A 17,058-nucleotide genomic window follows, 5' to 3' on the forward strand; every position below is an offset into this window, starting at 1 on the left:
CAGCTCGCCCACTCCACCGTCCCCAAGATTGGAGGGCGGCTGGCGTTCTTCTACGAGGAGTGGGCGCGGATCACCTTGGATCAGTGGGTCTTGGACACCATAGGACGCGGCTACGCTTTGGAACTTGCCCGCGCTCCGAAGGGTCGGTTCATCTTCTCGCCCTGCGGCTCGGCCATCAAGCGAAGGGCGGTGCAGTCGACGCTGGACAGACTGTGGGAGATAGGCGCCATTGTGCCCGTACCCTCCGGAGAGGTGGGCTCGGGCCATTATTCCATCTACTTCGTAGTACCAAAGAAAGACGGCTCCTTCCGCCCCATACTGGACCTGAAGGAAGTCAACAAGTCCCTCAGGGTGATCCGGTTCCGCATGGAAACGCTGCGTTCGGTGATCGCGGCGGTACACCAAGGGGAGTTCTTGGCCTCCTTGGACTTGACGGAGGCCTACCTTCATATCCCCATTCGCCAGGAGCATCATCGGCTTCTACGGTTCAAGATTCTGGATCAACATTTCCAGTTTGTGGCGCTTCCGTTCGGCCTGGCAACGGCCCCACGCACCTTCACCAAGATCATGGTAGTTGTGGCGGCTGCCCTTCGGAAGGAGGGTATTCTAGTTCATCCTTATTTGGACGACTGGCTCATACGGGTGAAGTCTTTTCGGCATGGCCAGGCGGCAGTGGCCAGGGTGATAGAGTTCCTGCAGTCCCTGGGTTGGGTGGTGAACTTCTCCAAGAGCTCCCTCGTGCCTTCGCAGCGCTTGGATTTCTTGGGGGCGACCTTCGACACCCGTCTGGGGGCGGTTTTTCTACGACAGGACAAGGCGCACTCCCTGCGGGAGCACATACAGCGGTTCTCTGCATTACCAGCTCCCACCTCCTGGGACTATCTACAGCTCCTGGGGGTGATGGGCTCCACCATCGACATGGTTCCTTGGGCATTTGCGCACCTCCGGCCGCTACAGAGAGCACTCCTATCCCGCTGGAAACCACTCTCGCAGGACTACCAGGTGATACTCCCGCTGCCCCAGTTTGCACGGAGCAGCTTGGACTGGTGGATGGTCCCGGAGAATCTGGCTCGCGGCGTGTCCCTCGAGCTACCAAATTGGGTAGTGGTTACCACCGACGCCAGTCTCGTAGGCTGGGGGGCAGTCTGCGACCGCAGCGCCACGCAGGGGACGTGGTCCACGGAGGAGTCGGCGTGGTCCATCAATCGTCTGGAGACCAGAGCGGTCAGGCTGGCGCTGCTTCACTTCCTGCCGCTCCTTCGGAATCAGGAAGTCAGAATCCTGTCGGACAACGCGACCACGGTGGCCTACATCAACCGACAGGGCGGCACCCGCAGTCCGCAGGTCGCGCTCGAGGCGGCGATGTTGATGCAGTGGGCGGAACGGCACCTGGCCCGTCTGGCGGCCTCGCACATAGTGGGCGTGGACAACGTCCAGGCGGATTTCCTCAGTCGCCAGTTTCTGGATCCCGGAGAGTGGGCCCTCTCCGACGCGGCCATGCAGCTGATCGTTCGGCGGTGGGGTCCCCCCCACCTGGATCTTATGGCATCCGCTCAAAACACCAAGGCGCCTCGTTTCTTCAGTCGCCGGAGAGAACGGGGGGCGGAGGGCGTCGATGCTCTCGCGCTCCCTTGGCCGGCCGATCTGCTTCTATACGCGTTCCCCCCGTGGCCACTGGTGGGAAGGCTACTACGACGGATAGAGGCTCATCGGGGGACCGTCATCTTCGTCGCGCCAGAGTGGCCGAGACGACCTTGGTTTGCGGACCTCCTTCACCTAGTAATCGACGGACCCATCCGGCTGGGACATCTTCCCCGCCTCCTCCATCAGGGCCCAGTATTTTTCGACCAGGCAGAACTCTTCTGTCTTGCGGCCTGGCTTTTGAGAGGCGTCGCCTCCGACGACGGGGATACCCGGAGGCGGTAGTGTCCACGCTGCTGTGCTCCCGAAAGACCTCGACGTCGGTGGCCTATGTGCGGGTCTGGAAGGTGTTCGAGCTGTGGTGTACCGGCCTGAACACAAGACCCTCGGAGGCGTCGGTCTCTCAGATCCTCCAGTTCCTACAAGAAGGGGTGGACAAGGGGCTCGCTTACAACTCACTTCGGGTTCAAGTGGCCACTCTTGGCTCCCTCCTGCGCGACGGAGGATCTCTGTGGCGACACCCGGACATCGCCCGTTTTCTCAAGGGGGTCAAACATTTGCGGCCTCCACTGCGGGATCCTTGTCCCTCTTGGAGTCTCAATCTGGTACTGCGTTCCATGTCAGGACCTCCGTTTGAACCGCTGCGGAATGCAACAATCAAGGATCTCACCCTCAAGGCGGTGTTCCTGGTGGCCATCTGCTCCGCACGGCGTATTTCGGAGCTGCAGGCCCTGTCGTGTAGAGAACCTTATCTTCGGTTCTCCGATTCGGGAGTCTCACTTCGCACTGTCCCCTCCTTCCTTCCGAAGGTGGTGTCCACTTTCCATGTGAATCAGACGGTGGAACTTCCATCGTTCTCTTCGTCGGAGCCGCGGTCTCTTCGTCTCCTTGACGTCAAGCGCACTCTGAGGCTCTACCTGGAGGCTACGAATGATTTCCGGACTTCTGACCATCTCTTCGTCCTTTGGTCCGGTCCCCGGAAGGGATCTCAGGCCTCGAAGATGACCATTGCCAGATGGCTGAAGGCCGGCATTGCCGCCTCCTATATTGGGGTGGGGCGGACTCCCCCACCGGGCATCGTAGCACATTCCACACGCTCTCAGGCGGCCTCCTGGGCTGAGAGCCGCTCGGTATCTTTGCAAGAAATCTGTAGAGCGGCCACCTGGAAGTCGTTGCACACGTTCTCGAGACACTACAGACTACATCTCGCCTCGTCTGTCCAGGGACACTTTGGCGAACAGGTCCTCCGAGCAGGCCTCGCAGGATCCCACCCGGGTTAGGGAAGCTTGGGTACATCCCACTGTCTGGACTGATCCAGGTACGTACAGGGAAAAGAAAATTATTACTTACCTGCTAATTTTCGTTCCTGTAGTACCATGGATCAGTCCAGACGCCCACCGCATTTGGGTCCTAGGTCCTATTCCTGCTCGGCTATATGTGGCTGCTGATTCTGTTCAACTGTGTCTCCCGTTACAGTAGTGTCCTTACTGCTGCTGTTTGTGTTTCACGTGTTTCCAGTTTTATCACTGTTCTTTTCATCGTTCTCTTGGAGGTTGACACGCTATGTTCGTGCCCGACCACTCGTTGGTGGGTCGGTTTCAGTCTCCTACGTTAACATTCAGCGGCTTATTGTTGCCGTCTTGTTTCAACTTGATCCAAGCAGGGGGTTTCTGTTTACTCGGGCTTTGATATACTCGATACTGAACTCCTGCAGAGGGGGTAGTAGTACTTAAGGTGACGCCCCCTCGAAGCTTTGGGCTGACTCCATCTGCTGGATTGGGGACATAACCCACTGTCTGGACTGATCCATGGTACTACAGGAACGAAAATTAGCAGGTAAGTAATAATTTTCTTATCTCACAGTATAGGTGACAATGTCTCTGTGTCTCATACAGGTATCTGAGAGTCTCTGCTGGATCTCACAGTATAAGAGACACTTCCCTGTGTCTGAGAGTTTCTGCAGGATCACATAGCACAGGGAACAATGAGGTCGTTTGTATTTAATTCATAATTTTGGGAGTTCCTGTAAGATCTGTGTAATTATGCCCTGTGTGTTACAGATTCCTGTGTGCCGTTATCATTATCTCCTGCTACGCAGAACCCAGAGGCCGTGGCTGCTTCCTGTTAGGCTGATAAAGAGTCGAATGAACTTACAGTCTCAAAGGTATCTCTGGACATCCTCTGTGGACCCCTCCCCACCTGCTATTAGTAAGAGGTTCCACCTCCCACTATTAACTGTGAAGACCCCCATACCTGCCCCCTGACTTCTGTTAACAGATGGCACCTCCTTACCCCTCCCCACCTATAATTAGCAAACAGGTCCCACCTCCCACTATTAACTGACAGGACCCCCATACCTGCCCCCTCACTTCTGTTAACAGACGGCCCCTCCTTACCCCTCCCCACCTATAATTATCAAACAGGACCCACCTCCCACTATTAACTGACAGGACCCCCATACCTGCCCCCTCACTTCTGTTAACAGACGGCCCCTCCTTACCCCTCCCCACCTATAATTATCAAACAGGTCCCACCTCCCACTATTAACTGACAGGACCCCCATACCTGCCCCCTCACTTCTGTTAACAGGCGGCACCTCCTTACCCCTCCCCACCTATAATTATCAAACAGGACCCACCTCCCACTATTAACTGACAGGACCCCCATACCTGCCCCCTCACTTCTGTTAACAGACGGCACCTCCTTACCCCTCCTCACCTATAATTATCAAACAGGTCCCACCTCCCACTATTAACTGACAGGACCCCCATACCTGCCCTCTCACCTCTGTTAACAGACGGCCCCTCCTTACCCCTCCTCACCTATAATTAGCAAACAGGACCCACCTCCCACTATTAACTGACAGGACCCCCATACCTGCCCCCTCACTTCTGTTAACAGACGGCACCTCCTTACCCCTCCTCACCTATAATTATCAAACAGGTCCCACCTCCCACTATTAACTGACAGGACCCCCATACCTGCCCCCTCACTTCTGTTAACAGACGGCACCTCCTTACCCCTCCCCACCTATAATTAGCAAACAGGACCCACCTCCCACTATTAACTGACAGGACCCCCATACCTGCCCCCTCACTTCTGTTAACAGACGGCCCCTCCTTACCCCTCCCCACCTATAATTAGCAAACAGGACCCACCTCCCACTATTAACTGACAGGACCCCCATACCTGCCTCCTCACTTCTGTTAACAGACGGCCCCTCCTTACCCCTCCCCACCTATAATTATCAAACAGGTCCCACCTCCCACTATTAACTGACAGGACCCCATACCTGCCCCCTCACTTCTGTTAACAGACGGCTCCTCCTTACCCCTCCTCACCTATAATTAGCAAACAGGTCCCACCTCCCACTATTAACTGACAGGACCCCCATACCTGCCCCCTCACTTCTGTTAACAGACGGCCCCTCCTTACCCCTCCACACCTATAATTATCAAACAGGTCCCACCTCCCACTATTAACTGACAGGACCCCCATACCTGCCCCCTCACTTCTGTTAACAGACGGCCCCTCCTTACCCCTCCTCACCTATAATTATCAAACAGGTCCCACCTCCCACTATTAACTGACAGGACCCCCATACCTGCCCCCTCACTTCTGTTAACAGACGGCCCCTCCTTACCCCTCCTCACCTATAATTAGCAAACAGGACCCACCTCCCACTATTAACTGACAGGACCCCCATACCTGCCCCCTCACTTCTGTTAACAGACGGCACCTCCTTACCCCTCCTCACCTATAATTAGCAAACAGGACCCACCTCCCACTATTAACTGACAGGACCCCCATACCTGCCCCCTCACTTCTGTTAACAGACGGCCCCTCCTTACCCCTCCTCACCTATAATTAGCAAACAGGACCCACCTCCCACTATTAACTGACAGGACCCCCATACCTGCCCCCTCACTTCTGTTAACAGACGGCCCCTCCTTACCCCTCCTCACCTATAATTAGCAAACAGGCCCCACCTCCCACTATTAACTGACAGGACCCCCATACCTGCCCCCTCACTTCTGTTAACAGACGGCACCTCCTTACCCCTCCCCACCTATAATTATCAAACAGGTCCCACCTCCCACTATTAACTGACAGGACCCCCATACCTGCCCCCTCACTTCTGTTAACAGACGGCCCCTCCTTACCCCTCCCCACCTATAATTAGCAAACAGGACCCACCTCCCACTATTAACTGACAGGACCCCCATACCTGCCCCCTCACTTCTGTTAACAGACGGCACCTCCTTACCCCTCCTCACCTATAATTATCAAACAGGACCCACCTCCCACTATTAACTGACAGGACCCCCATACCTGCCCCCTCACTTCTGTTAACAGACGGCACCTCCTTACCCCTCCCCACCTATAATTAGCAAACAGGTCCCACCTCCCACTATTAACTGACAGGACCCCCATACCTGCCCCCCTCACTTCTGTTAACAGACGGCACCTCCTTACCCCTCCCCACCTATAATTAGCAAACAGGACCCACCTCCCACTATTAACTGACAGGACCTGCCCTCTCACCTCTGTTAACAGATGGGACCCCTGTACCCTTTGCTGCCTGCTATTAGAAATTGGGTCCCACCCCCTACGGTTAATAAAGAGGATCCCTTGCACCTGTCCACTCACCTGCTGTTCCTGTTCATACCTCAGATCACTCCAGACTCCTGGGTTTGGCCTCCCTGCCAGCAGATGGAGACAGAGAGAGTCTCACTGACACTGCTAGAAAACCCCGTGTGCCACCTGCAGTCCCTCAGTATTTCTCTGTCTCCAGCTGATGGTGGAGGTGCAAACCTGCAGTCTGGAGTTTAACTGGAGAAAAAGAAAAAGGAGGATCATGTTTCATGCCATTTATGTCCTGGGGTGTTGAGCTCCATCGAGGGCTATCCCCTGGGTGCCGTGGCTAAACAGTAGGTTGGGGTCTGTACAGCCTGCGCTCACTTCTCTTGGGATTTCCTGCACTAAGGAGAAGTATTACCTTTCAGTCTAAAAAAGAAACGATGTCCTAGAGGCTCAGAGAAAGGCAGGGGCCCAGTGCTCGGCGGGGGAGGCTGCTCTGGAGCGCCACAGGGCTATCCCGTGTGTGCCGGTGGGGGGCTAGTGGTGCCGCAGGTGAGTGGGTAGGCAGCCTGTGAATTTTAAAAGCCCTGTGCGTGCCAAAACCGGGACATAGGCGAGTATCTTGGGATGTTGTGCCATGCGTATTTTAAAAGGCGCCTGCGTAAGTGCACAATTCTTTTGTTTTTTTAAGGGGAATAATGATGACCCCAGGGTGGTTTGACTCTTCCAGAAGGGGAAACTCCTTCCTTTGATCCCTCACATTTTGAAGGAACTGGGGATTAAGCTGCTGTAAGAGGAGTCCGATCGCAGAGGGCTGCACCCTGACATGGAGGGTCTCTGAGGCCTTACCAAAGCATTCTCATTTCACTGGTCGGTCAAGAAGTTGGTGGTTTTGAAGGTTGGGAGGGCAATGACAGAGCACTATCCGCTACCAGCTGATGCTGGGAGTGGCTGAATCTTTCAAAGGTGGATGTGTCGGTTTCGGCAGAGGCCAAGAAGACCACCGTTCTGGTGGCACAGTCAGTGGCACTGAGAGGTGCCCAGGACCACAAGTTGGAAGTCCATTTTAAGAAGATCTTTGAGGTCTTGATGCTATGCATCCGGGCTGCAGTTTGCAGCAGTTTCAGGGCGCGCTTCTGATTGCGCTGGATGCAACATTCCCTGTACGTACTCAGATCAGTTCAGACTCCTGGGTTTATGCATCCCTGCCAGCAGATGGAGACAGAGTTTCACTGACCCTGCTTCCTAATCCCTGGTGCCACCTGCAGTTCCTCAGTATTTCTCTGACTCCAGCAGATGATGGCTGGTTCAAAAACCTGCAGCCTGGCGAGTTCTTTAATTTTGTGAACCTTCTTCCCAGGGGTTTTTGGGTCCTGGGGGATCCTTCCCTATTTGGTCGAAGTGGACGAGCTGGAGGTCAGGGACTTTTCTGTATGCTCGCTCCTTTGATCTCTGGGGTGTAAATCTGGTAGTCCAGATCCCTCCCCTTCACAAGGCTGCTTAGGCGGCTGTTGGCTCAGGGCAGCTGGGGTTGTGTTCCTCAGTTTGCCTCTCCTTTTTTGAATTTTTGGCTGTTTTTGGAGGGGGATGACTCCAAGGTATTCTGCTTTTTCCGGAGAGAGGAATTGGGTCCTTTGATCTCTCAGGTTCTAGAGAAGCTTGGGATAAAGGTCCCTCAGGAAGACTCAGACATAGAAGGGGTGGATCCGGTCCTGGATGGGCTTAGGGGTCCGCCAAGAGCTTTTCCCTGTCATAAGTCTGTGAAAAAGACGGTGGATCGGGAGTGGGGAGTTCCTGATTCTGGCTTGAGAGTGGGAAGGGCGATGTTAAAGCTTTATCCCTTGCCTGAAGAGATGTTGGAGCTTTTTTCCCTTCCAAAAGTGGCTGCTGCGGTTTCAGATGTCACAAAGAAGACAACTATCCCAGTTGCTGGTTCTGTGGCTTTGAAAAATGTTCAGGATCGGAAGCTGGAGATTAACCTAAAAAGGATCTTTGAGTTGTTGGCCCTGAGTCTGCAGGCCACCATCTGCTCTAGCTTCATGCAAAGAGCGTGTCTGCACTGGGTACAACAGCTTCAGGACAGGCAGGCGAAGTCTGGTGATGAGGCGGCTAAAGCTGAGCGCTTGGAAGCATCGGTTACATACATGGCGGATGCTTTGTATGATTTGGTGAGAACTTCATCTTGTATTATGGGATCTGCTATGTCAGCAAGGTGGTTATTGTGGCTGAGTAACTGGTCGGTGGATGTGTTGACTAAAGCCCCAATTGGGTTCATTGCCTCCCAATTGTTTGGAGAGGATCTGGAACACTTGATGAAACATCTGGGAGACAATAGGATGCACAAGTTGCCGGAGGACAAGCCTAAGAGCAAGCGGCCTTTTCAGTCTGGTTTGTGGTTTCGTGAAGGCAGAAGGTCTCGTCATGCGAGAGGAGCCCCAGCTTTGCAGAAGCAGTTCACTTCTCAAGATCAGTCTTGGGGGCAGTCCTTTCGAGGTGGTCGAATGCCCTTCAGAGCTTCCACAGGAGGTGGGGCTACAGAAGCTAAATCCTAACAATGAGGCAAGGACAGTCCACTCCGTCATTCCTGGTATAGGGGGTTATTCAGCATGATTTTATGGGGAGTGGGCCAAGATCACTCAGGATCAGTGGGTCCTCAGCATAATAAGAGATAGCTACGCATTAGAATTTGCTTGACCTGTTTCTAGTCTCCCCCTTCAGGTCATTAGAAAAGTGTCGGGTGGTTCGGGCGATATTAGACAGGTTGCAGAGATTAGGGGCTGTGATTCTGGACGAATGGGGCAAATGTTGACATTCCATTTACTTCGTAGTTCCAAAGAAAGAAGGCACTTTGTGCCCGATTCTGGACTTGAAATGGGTAAATATGGCGTTAAAAGTCCCAAGATTTCGAATGGAGACACTGTGGTTGGTAATTGCGGCGGTGCGCAAATAGGAGTTCCTGGCTTCTTTGGACCTGACGGAGGCATACCTACATATCTCCATTCGATAGGATCACCAGCATTTTCTGAGGTTTATTGTACTGGGTCAGCATTTCCAGTTTTAGGCTCTCCCTTTTAGGCTGGCCACGGCGCCATGCACCTTCACCAAGGTAATGGTGATGATGGTGGCAGCTCTACGGCCTGAGGGGGTGGTGGTACACTCTTATTGAGATGATTGGCTTATCAGGGCAAAGTTGGAGGATGATTGTCGCACCGTGGTGCAGAAGGTGATTCATACTCTGGAATCTCTAGGCTGGGTGGTAAATTTGGCAAAGATCCACCTAATTCCGTCTCAGACTCTTGACTATCTGGAAGCACTGTTCGACACAGTGAAAGGCAAGGTGTTTCTGATGGAGGGGAGAGCGTACAAGTTAAAGAAACAAGTTCGGAGCTTGTTGATGTTGCAAGTGCCCAGAGCCTGGGATTTTTTTCAGGTTCTGGGTTCGATCACTTCAATGCTGGAGTTAGAACCGTGGACCTTTGCACATATGGTTATTTATATTTTATTGTTTGATATTTAATGATGTATGCATATTATCTTTAAAACCCTTGTTTCTGTAAAGCCTGTTGCCGTTAAATGTTTTACTGTTTTTTAAACTGTTACATGTAAAGCCTGTTGCTAATTTATTGTTTCACTGTAAACCGAGGTGATGTATGTCTATACGTACCGCGGTATAAAAGAATCTATAAATAAATAAATAAATAAAAAATATGAGACCGCTACATGAGGGCTCTGTTGGCACAGTGGAATCCGTTATCGGAGGAATTTCATCGGCCGGTGTCTCTCAAGGGTTATGTGTGGGGCAGTCTATCTTTGTTGCTAACGTCCATTGTTCTACATGGTGTCGATCTGGAGGTCCAGGATTGGGTAATTCTTACTACTGATGCCAGTCTCTCTGGTTGGGGAGCAGTGTGCCAGTGACAGTTGGCCCAGGGCACTTGGTCAGTGGAAGAAGCCACTTGGTCTATCAGTGACTTAGAGACCAGGGCAGTGAGGTTAGCATTACTTGCTTTTCTGCCTTTGGTTTGAGGCTGGTCGATGAGGGTGTTGGACAATGCGATGACCGTAGCATATACCAAGAGTCGAGTGGTAGTCCAGGAGGCGCAAGAGATAATTGTTTAGGTGGAATAATACTTGGCCCAGATAGCGGCATCTCACATTGCAGGGGTCAAGAATGTTCAAGCGGACTTTCTAAGTTGCAAAGTGTTAGATCCAGGGGAGTGGGAGTTGTCCGAGACAGTGATGCAGCTCATCCGAGAGAGGAGGGGCTTGTCCCCATGTGGATCTAATGGCGACTCATCTCAATGCAAAGGCAGTTCACTTTTACAGCTGAAGACAAGAGTACGGGACTGAGGGAGTCAACGCTCTGGTTCTACCCTGGCCTCGGGTGGGGGGGTTCTGCTTTATGTATTCCCCCCTGGCCTCTGGTAGGCACGGTTTTGCATCGGATAAAGACATGCCCAGGCAAAGTAGTTTTAGTAGTCCTGGAGTGGTCACGTTGGCCATGGTTCGCGGATCTGGTCAACATGGCAGTGGACAGACCGTTACGCTTCAGTCATCTTCCGTGCTTTCTTAGTCAGGGCCTTATACTTTCAGACTAGACCTATCACTTTTGTCTAGTGGTTTGTCTTTTGGGAGGTGGCATTTGAGATGAAGAGGGTACCCAGTGGCGGTCATTGCTATGCTTCAGGCTAGATGGAAGTCTACTTCATTGTCATATGTCTGGGTCTAGAAGGTTTTTGAGGCCTGATATATGGCTAAAGGAATACAGGCCTTAAGGTCTTCGGTATCTCAGATTTTATCTTTGCTGCAAGAGGGTTTGGTCAAGGGCCTAGCTTTCAATTCTCTGAGTTCAGGTAGTGGCTCTTGCATGCGAGGTAAACATGAGGGTTGCCTGTTGTCTTCTCCTCCCGATGTGGTTAGGTTTCTTTGGGGGGGCCAAGAATTTGTGCCCTCTGGTGAGGAGAGTTTGTCCATCCTGGAATCTTAATCTCGTTCTCTGAGGTTTGCTTGAGGCTCCTTTTGAACCTTTCTATAGAGTGTCAATTAAGGATTTGACTCTAAAGGCCGTTTTTCTTGTGGCCATTTGTTCAGCAAGGAGAATCTCTGAGTTGCAGGCTTTATCTTGCCGTGATCCTTTCCTACAGATTTCGGACTCAGGAGTGTCCTTGCAGACAGTGCCCTCCTTTCTTCCGAAGGTAATGTCAGCGTTTTGTGTTAATCAGACGGTGGATCTTCCGGCTTTTCTGGAGCTGAATTTTTTTGTGCCTCATGTGGGAGCTTAAACTGTTTGATGTCCGCAGAGCTTTGTTGAGATATCTCAAGGTGACTAATGATTTTAGGAAGTCTGATCGTTTCTTCATTTTATGGAGAAGTTTGAAGAAAGGTACTCTGGCCTTTAAAGCTACCATCGCGAGATGGCTCAAAGAGGCTAATGGATCGGCATACATTCTCAAGGGACATCAGGTACCTGAAGGTTTGTGGGCTCACTCTACAAGGTTGCAAGCAACCTTGTGGGTGGAGGCTCAGTTGGTTTCATCACAGGAAATTTGTAGAGTGGCGACTTGGAAGTCACTGCATACTTTTGCAAGGCACTATCGTATAGATGTAGGGGATCCTGAGACTCAGTCATTTGGCGAGAGTGTCTTGCAAGCAGGAGTCTCCAGGTCCCTCCCTAATTATGGAGCTTTGGTACATCCCAAGAGTCTGAACTGATCCAGGTACATACGGAGAAAGGAAAATTAGTATGCCTTGTATGACCTGCTGTGTATGTTGGCTAGGATCATGATGTCGTTTATTTCATGCTTGCTTCTTTGGCTGCAGAATTGGTTGTCAGATGTCTGGTCCAAGTCTCAACTGAGCAATCTGCTATTTAAAGACAAGCTGCTGTTTGGAAAAGATTTAGACCAACTTGTGAAGACCCTGGGTGAGTCCAAGGGGCATAAATTACCTGAAGACAAGCTGAAGGGAAATAGGAAAAGTTTTCTGGGCCGGCAAAGGTACAGAGAAGTGAGGAGACATCAGCTAAACAAGGTTTCTTCCACTCAGAATTGGTGGCCTAACAGGTTACAGTCCTTTTGAGGGTCACACAAACCTGCCCAGGATTCCTCTGGATAGGGGTCAGGGAGAGTAAAGACCACGCAATGAGATTAGTCTGATTCACTCGTCAGCAGGGATCATAGAGTACCGATTGGCTCTTTTTAATGAGGAGTGGACCAAGATTATGACGGATCGATGGATCTTAACAGTCATAAGAGAAGGCTACGTGTGAGAATTTGCTTGCCTGATCTGGGAAGCATTCATGATTTCTCCCTGCACTCCCGCGGAAAACTGAGTGGCATTTGGGCCACTCTCGCCCAGTTAAAGCATATGGAAGCAATAGTGCCTGTGACTCTGGGGGATCGGAAGCATGGCATATATTTTTTTCAAATATATACTTTTCAACAATCGACCTCAGGCCCAACTCATTCAATTCCGAATTTATCCTCCTATATTATATTGTATTTAAATTGTACTCTCCTTGCTCCATTGAAGTTATTTATTGCTCTCACTAAGTTATTTTATTTATCTCCAAGTTAAATCTTCCCTGTTCTCTGTAAGACATAATTCTATATTCTGTCAATTTTTATTGTTACAATGTAAACCGAATTGATTAGTAACTTTGTTACTGGAACTTCGGTATATAAAACTGTTAAATAAATAAATATTCCATCTACTTTGTTGTTCTGAAAAAGGATGGGACTTTTTGGCTCATTCTAAATCTCCAGAAGGTGAAAGTGGCTTTAAGAGTGCTTTGTTTTCGGATGGAGATGTTGTGGTCTGTCATAGCAGCTGTATGCAAGGGAGAGTACTTGGCCTCCCTTGAATGTGAAGCGTGCCTTCACATTCCTATCAAGCAGGAACATCAGAGGTTCCTATGCTTTGCTGATACTGGGGCACATTTTCAGTTTTGAGCAATCCCCTTTGGACTCACAATATCACTGCGAAGAGGAGGCATTTTAGTGCATCCTTATCTGGACGACTGACTTATCCGGGAAAAGTTGAGTGAGCACTGTCAACGCTCAGTTTACCAAGTGATGCAGCTATTGCAGTCTCTTGGCTGGGAGACAAAGAGTCACTTGGTGCCGACACAGTCGGTGGAGTATCTGGGGACCTGTGTCGATACCACTACAGATGCAGGTCCACAGGTTATTAAATCTGCCAATTCCCAGAGCCTGTGTCTGTTTGCAGGCTCTGGGTTCTATGGCATCTAAGCTTGCTCTAGTTCCCTGGGCGTTTGCACACCTGTGACTATTGCAGAGGGTGCTTCTGTCCTGCTGTAATCCTCAGTCAGAGGATGTTCAGCTTCCACTACCATTACAGGGGGAATCCATGTTCAGTCTCTCTTGGTAGCTTTCCCATCCACATCTGGAAATGGGAGAGGAATTGGAAATCCCGGACTGGGTAATGGTGACCGTCAATACCAGTCTGAAAGGCTGGGGGGCCATCTGCTAGGGGCAGATGGCGCAGGGTCGGTGGAGGAAGCATCATGGTCTATCGATTGGTTGAAAACGAGGGCAGTTCTCAATGTGTTGCTCTTCTTTCTTCCACTTTTACGTGGTCAGACGGTGAACGTTCTGTCAAACAATGTGATGGTGGCTTATATTAACTTTTAGAGTGGAACTCGAAGCTAAAAAGTGTTTCATGAGGCCCAGGAGGTTTTTTTTTAGACTGATCAACATCTGGCGACTCTGGCTGTGTTCCATGTAGCTGGAGTAGACAATGTTCAGGCAGACTTTCTCAGCCGCAGTGTTCTGGATCCAGGAGAATGGAAGTTGGCAGATGAGGCAATGAATCTCATTCAGTCTAAGTGGGATGTTCCTCAGCTGGAATTGATGGCCCCAAGGCAGAATGCTGAGGCGTGCTGATTCTTCAGTGCCTCCAGAATGATCGCTCCATCTGTGGTTCACGGATCTGATAAATCTGGCAATGGAAGCACCCTAAGGCTTGAACATGTATCATGTCTGATCTATCCAGGGCCAATCTTTCTGGAACAAGTGGCTCGCTTTTGTCTCGCGGATTGGCTTTTGAAAAATGCTGCTTGCAACTGAAGGGCTTTTCGGAGGAGGTCATTAAGACCTTTTTGCAGGCTAAAATACCTTCCACTTTGGCTTATGTCTGGGGGTGGAGAGTGTTTTGAGACTTGGTGTTGGGGGGAAGGGATTCTTCCTCTTTGGGCATCTGTTTTTAGTTTGTTGGCATGTCTGCAAGCTGGGCTAGTGAAAGAGCTAGTCTTCAATTCATTGCGAGTGCAGGCAGCAGCCCTGGGTTGTTTCTGAGGAAAGGTTCAGGGGATGCCGCTACTTCGCATCTGGTTATAGCCCGTTTTCTAAAGAGAGTGAAACATTTGTGTCGGCTGGTGGGTCGTCAATTTCCTCCGTGGAACCTTAACTTCATGTTGAGGGTGTTCTGTAGTCCTTCATTCGAACTTCCTCGACAGGCTTCTCTGAAGGTTCTCATTCTGCTGGCAATATCTTCTGCTAGAAGCATTTCAGAAACCCTTCTGAGGAAGGGCTGACCTTGTGGACAGTGCCATCATTTTTTCCCAAGCTGGTATCTTTTTTCCACCTCAGTCAAATGGTAGAGCTTCTTGCTTTTCCAAATTTGGACGCTTCTGATTGCGCGGAAGCTTCATTTGTGGGTTGTGCGTTGGGGACTTATTTCCGACGGCCTGACCACTTGTTTGTTCTATTTGCTTCTAAGGCGGCCGTTGCACGATGGTTAAAGGAGGCCTTTTAAGTGTCCTCCTATTCCAGTGGGACAGAAAGCAAGTCCCTCCTATCTGAGCCCTTCTCCTCTACCGCCAGTTCCTGACTCTTGGCTTTCCACCTGTTACTGAACTGGTGCATCCTGCTCCCTCTCTCGCCGTGTGCAAATCCCATCTAAAGGGCCACCTTTATGAAACCGCTTTTAAATCTTATGCCTGATTGTCTGCTTTTAGTCTTGTTAACTGGCATCCTTTTCTTTTTAACCCTTGTCTTGCTTTAGGAAATGTCCCAAGTCTCTTGTCTTATTAGATGGTAAGCTCTGTTGAGCAGGGACTGTCTTTTTTGCGTATTTGTACAGCGCTGCATATCTTGGAGGGCGTTATAGAAATGTTTAGTAGTAGTAGTAGTGTCAGTTGGGTTCTCCATTGGAGATCTGCGGAGCAGCGACCTGGTGTTTGTTCTCCGCACACTTTCACAAAGCACTACCACGTGAAGGTTTGGGCACTGCAAACAGCGAGCTTTGAGGAGCGGGTGCTGCACGCGGATCTTTAGGGTTCCCGCCCAATGTAAGAAGGCTTGGGTACATCCAGGGAAAGGAAAATTGGTCCTTCCCTGCTAATTTTCACAGATCAGTCCAGAGCCCGCCCTTGGGTGTCAGGAAAGACCACTCTAGTCTGAGTGTAACTAGGTTGGGCGTTCTCAGCCTCCTTTCTCTGTTATTGGAGGCCCCCTTTATCCCCTGCTCAGGTCGGGGAGGGGGGGGGTTATTAATTAATCTCCTCTTGGCTTGGGAACTGCAGGGGGCCCGCTAGCATGAGTAGCACGGTGTCAGTAAAACGTTTCTTCTCTCTCTCCATCTGTGATATTCCAGGAATGAAAAGTAGCAGGTACGGGTCCCACCGTCCCCCCACCCCTCTTCCAACGGGACCCGTGTCTGCCACCCTTCACCAGCTGGGAAGAGATGGACACCTGACCCCCTCCTTCACCTCTGCTGCTCCTCTCCTCACCCACTTTGCTGCCAGATCATTAGATTTCCTAGTGGATCAGGGTTCCCACTTCCCCTCTGAGCCAAGCCCCGTGCTTGGGGCAGAAGGAGTGGAGTCCTTGAGGCCCTGGCACCGATGGTGCTTAGGAATGGCGTTAGCTCTGAGCACGGTGGGACTAGTTCAGCTGCAGCTCCCTCTCTTGTTGCAGTGCTGGGTTCCTGATCTGGCGCTTCTCTCTCCACTATTATTTGTTTTTTTTTCTTTCTTGCAGCTCTCCATGGAGTCGAGGGCGGGTGAAGATGTTGGCTCTGGCTGCAGTATCAACGCTGCCTGTGGCAGCTGCCATTCACTATTCCTTGGCAGAGCCACAGGACAGGAGGAGGATGAGAATCCAAATGGAAGGCATTGGGCGGTTCTGCCGGTGGGTACCTGGGTCCAGTCGTGTCTGGGACTTCTTTACTGAGTACCTTCCTGAAGATGGCGTCCAGCTCAGTTATCTAAATCAGAATACGTACTAGAACATAACAAACGCCATCTAAATCCAAAGAAAACGGAAAGTGTATGGATACAAAAGAGGCACAGACAAGTCCCTAGACCCCAGATCAGTCCAGACGCCTGGGATTTGCCTCCCTTCCAGCAGATGGAGACAGAGTCTCACTGACACTGCCATATAACCCGGTGTGCCACCTGCAGCCCCTCAGTATTTCTCTGTCTCCCACCTGCAGTCCCTCAGTATTTCTCTGTCTCCAGCAGATGGTAGAGGTGTAAAACCTGCAGCCTGGAGTAGGAAAAAAAAAGAGAAATTGGATTTCCAGTTCCTCCCAGGGAGTTGAGGTCCTGGTTTGAGATGGATGAGCAGGGGGCTGGTGATTCAGAGAGCACGTTTTTCTGGTGGTCCAGATCCCTCATCCCCCGCGAGGCAGTGCTGGTTCCGCTGGAGGCTCTGCATCTGACTATCCCGACCGAGCAGGGAAGTGTTGCTTTTCTGTTTGTTTTCTGAGGGGAGTATTTAGTTCCTCTCTGTTTTTAGGGGATCCGGTTCCTTTAGCAGCAATCGGGACGGCAGCAGAAGGGAAGGGAAGGTCGGTGGCGGTCTTGCCCCACTT

At 51.1% G+C, this 17,058-nt stretch overlaps 1 protein-coding gene across 3 annotated transcripts in view; it reads left to right on the forward strand.

Moving 5' to 3' along the window:
* Nucleotides 1-17,058, forward strand: part of ADCK5 (aarF domain containing kinase 5) — a 269,661-nt gene that overhangs the window by 16,928 nt on the left and 235,675 nt on the right. For 2 of the 3 annotated variants that reach the window (XM_029592309.1, XM_029592308.1), the window contains exons 2-3: nt 3,702-3,805; nt 16,224-16,373. In XM_029592309.1, coding sequence (XP_029448169.1) covers nt 3,702-3,805; nt 16,224-16,373 — 254 coding nt within the window. Of the gene's footprint in view, nt 1-3,701; nt 3,806-16,223; nt 16,374-17,058 lie in introns of those variants that run through there. The other variant, XM_029592310.1, reaches the window with a different exon arrangement.

This window comes from Rhinatrema bivittatum, chromosome 2 (genome assembly GCF_901001135.1).
Source record: "Rhinatrema bivittatum chromosome 2, aRhiBiv1.1, whole genome shotgun sequence".
NCBI lineage: Eukaryota > Metazoa > Chordata > Amphibia > Gymnophiona > Rhinatrematidae > Rhinatrema > Rhinatrema bivittatum.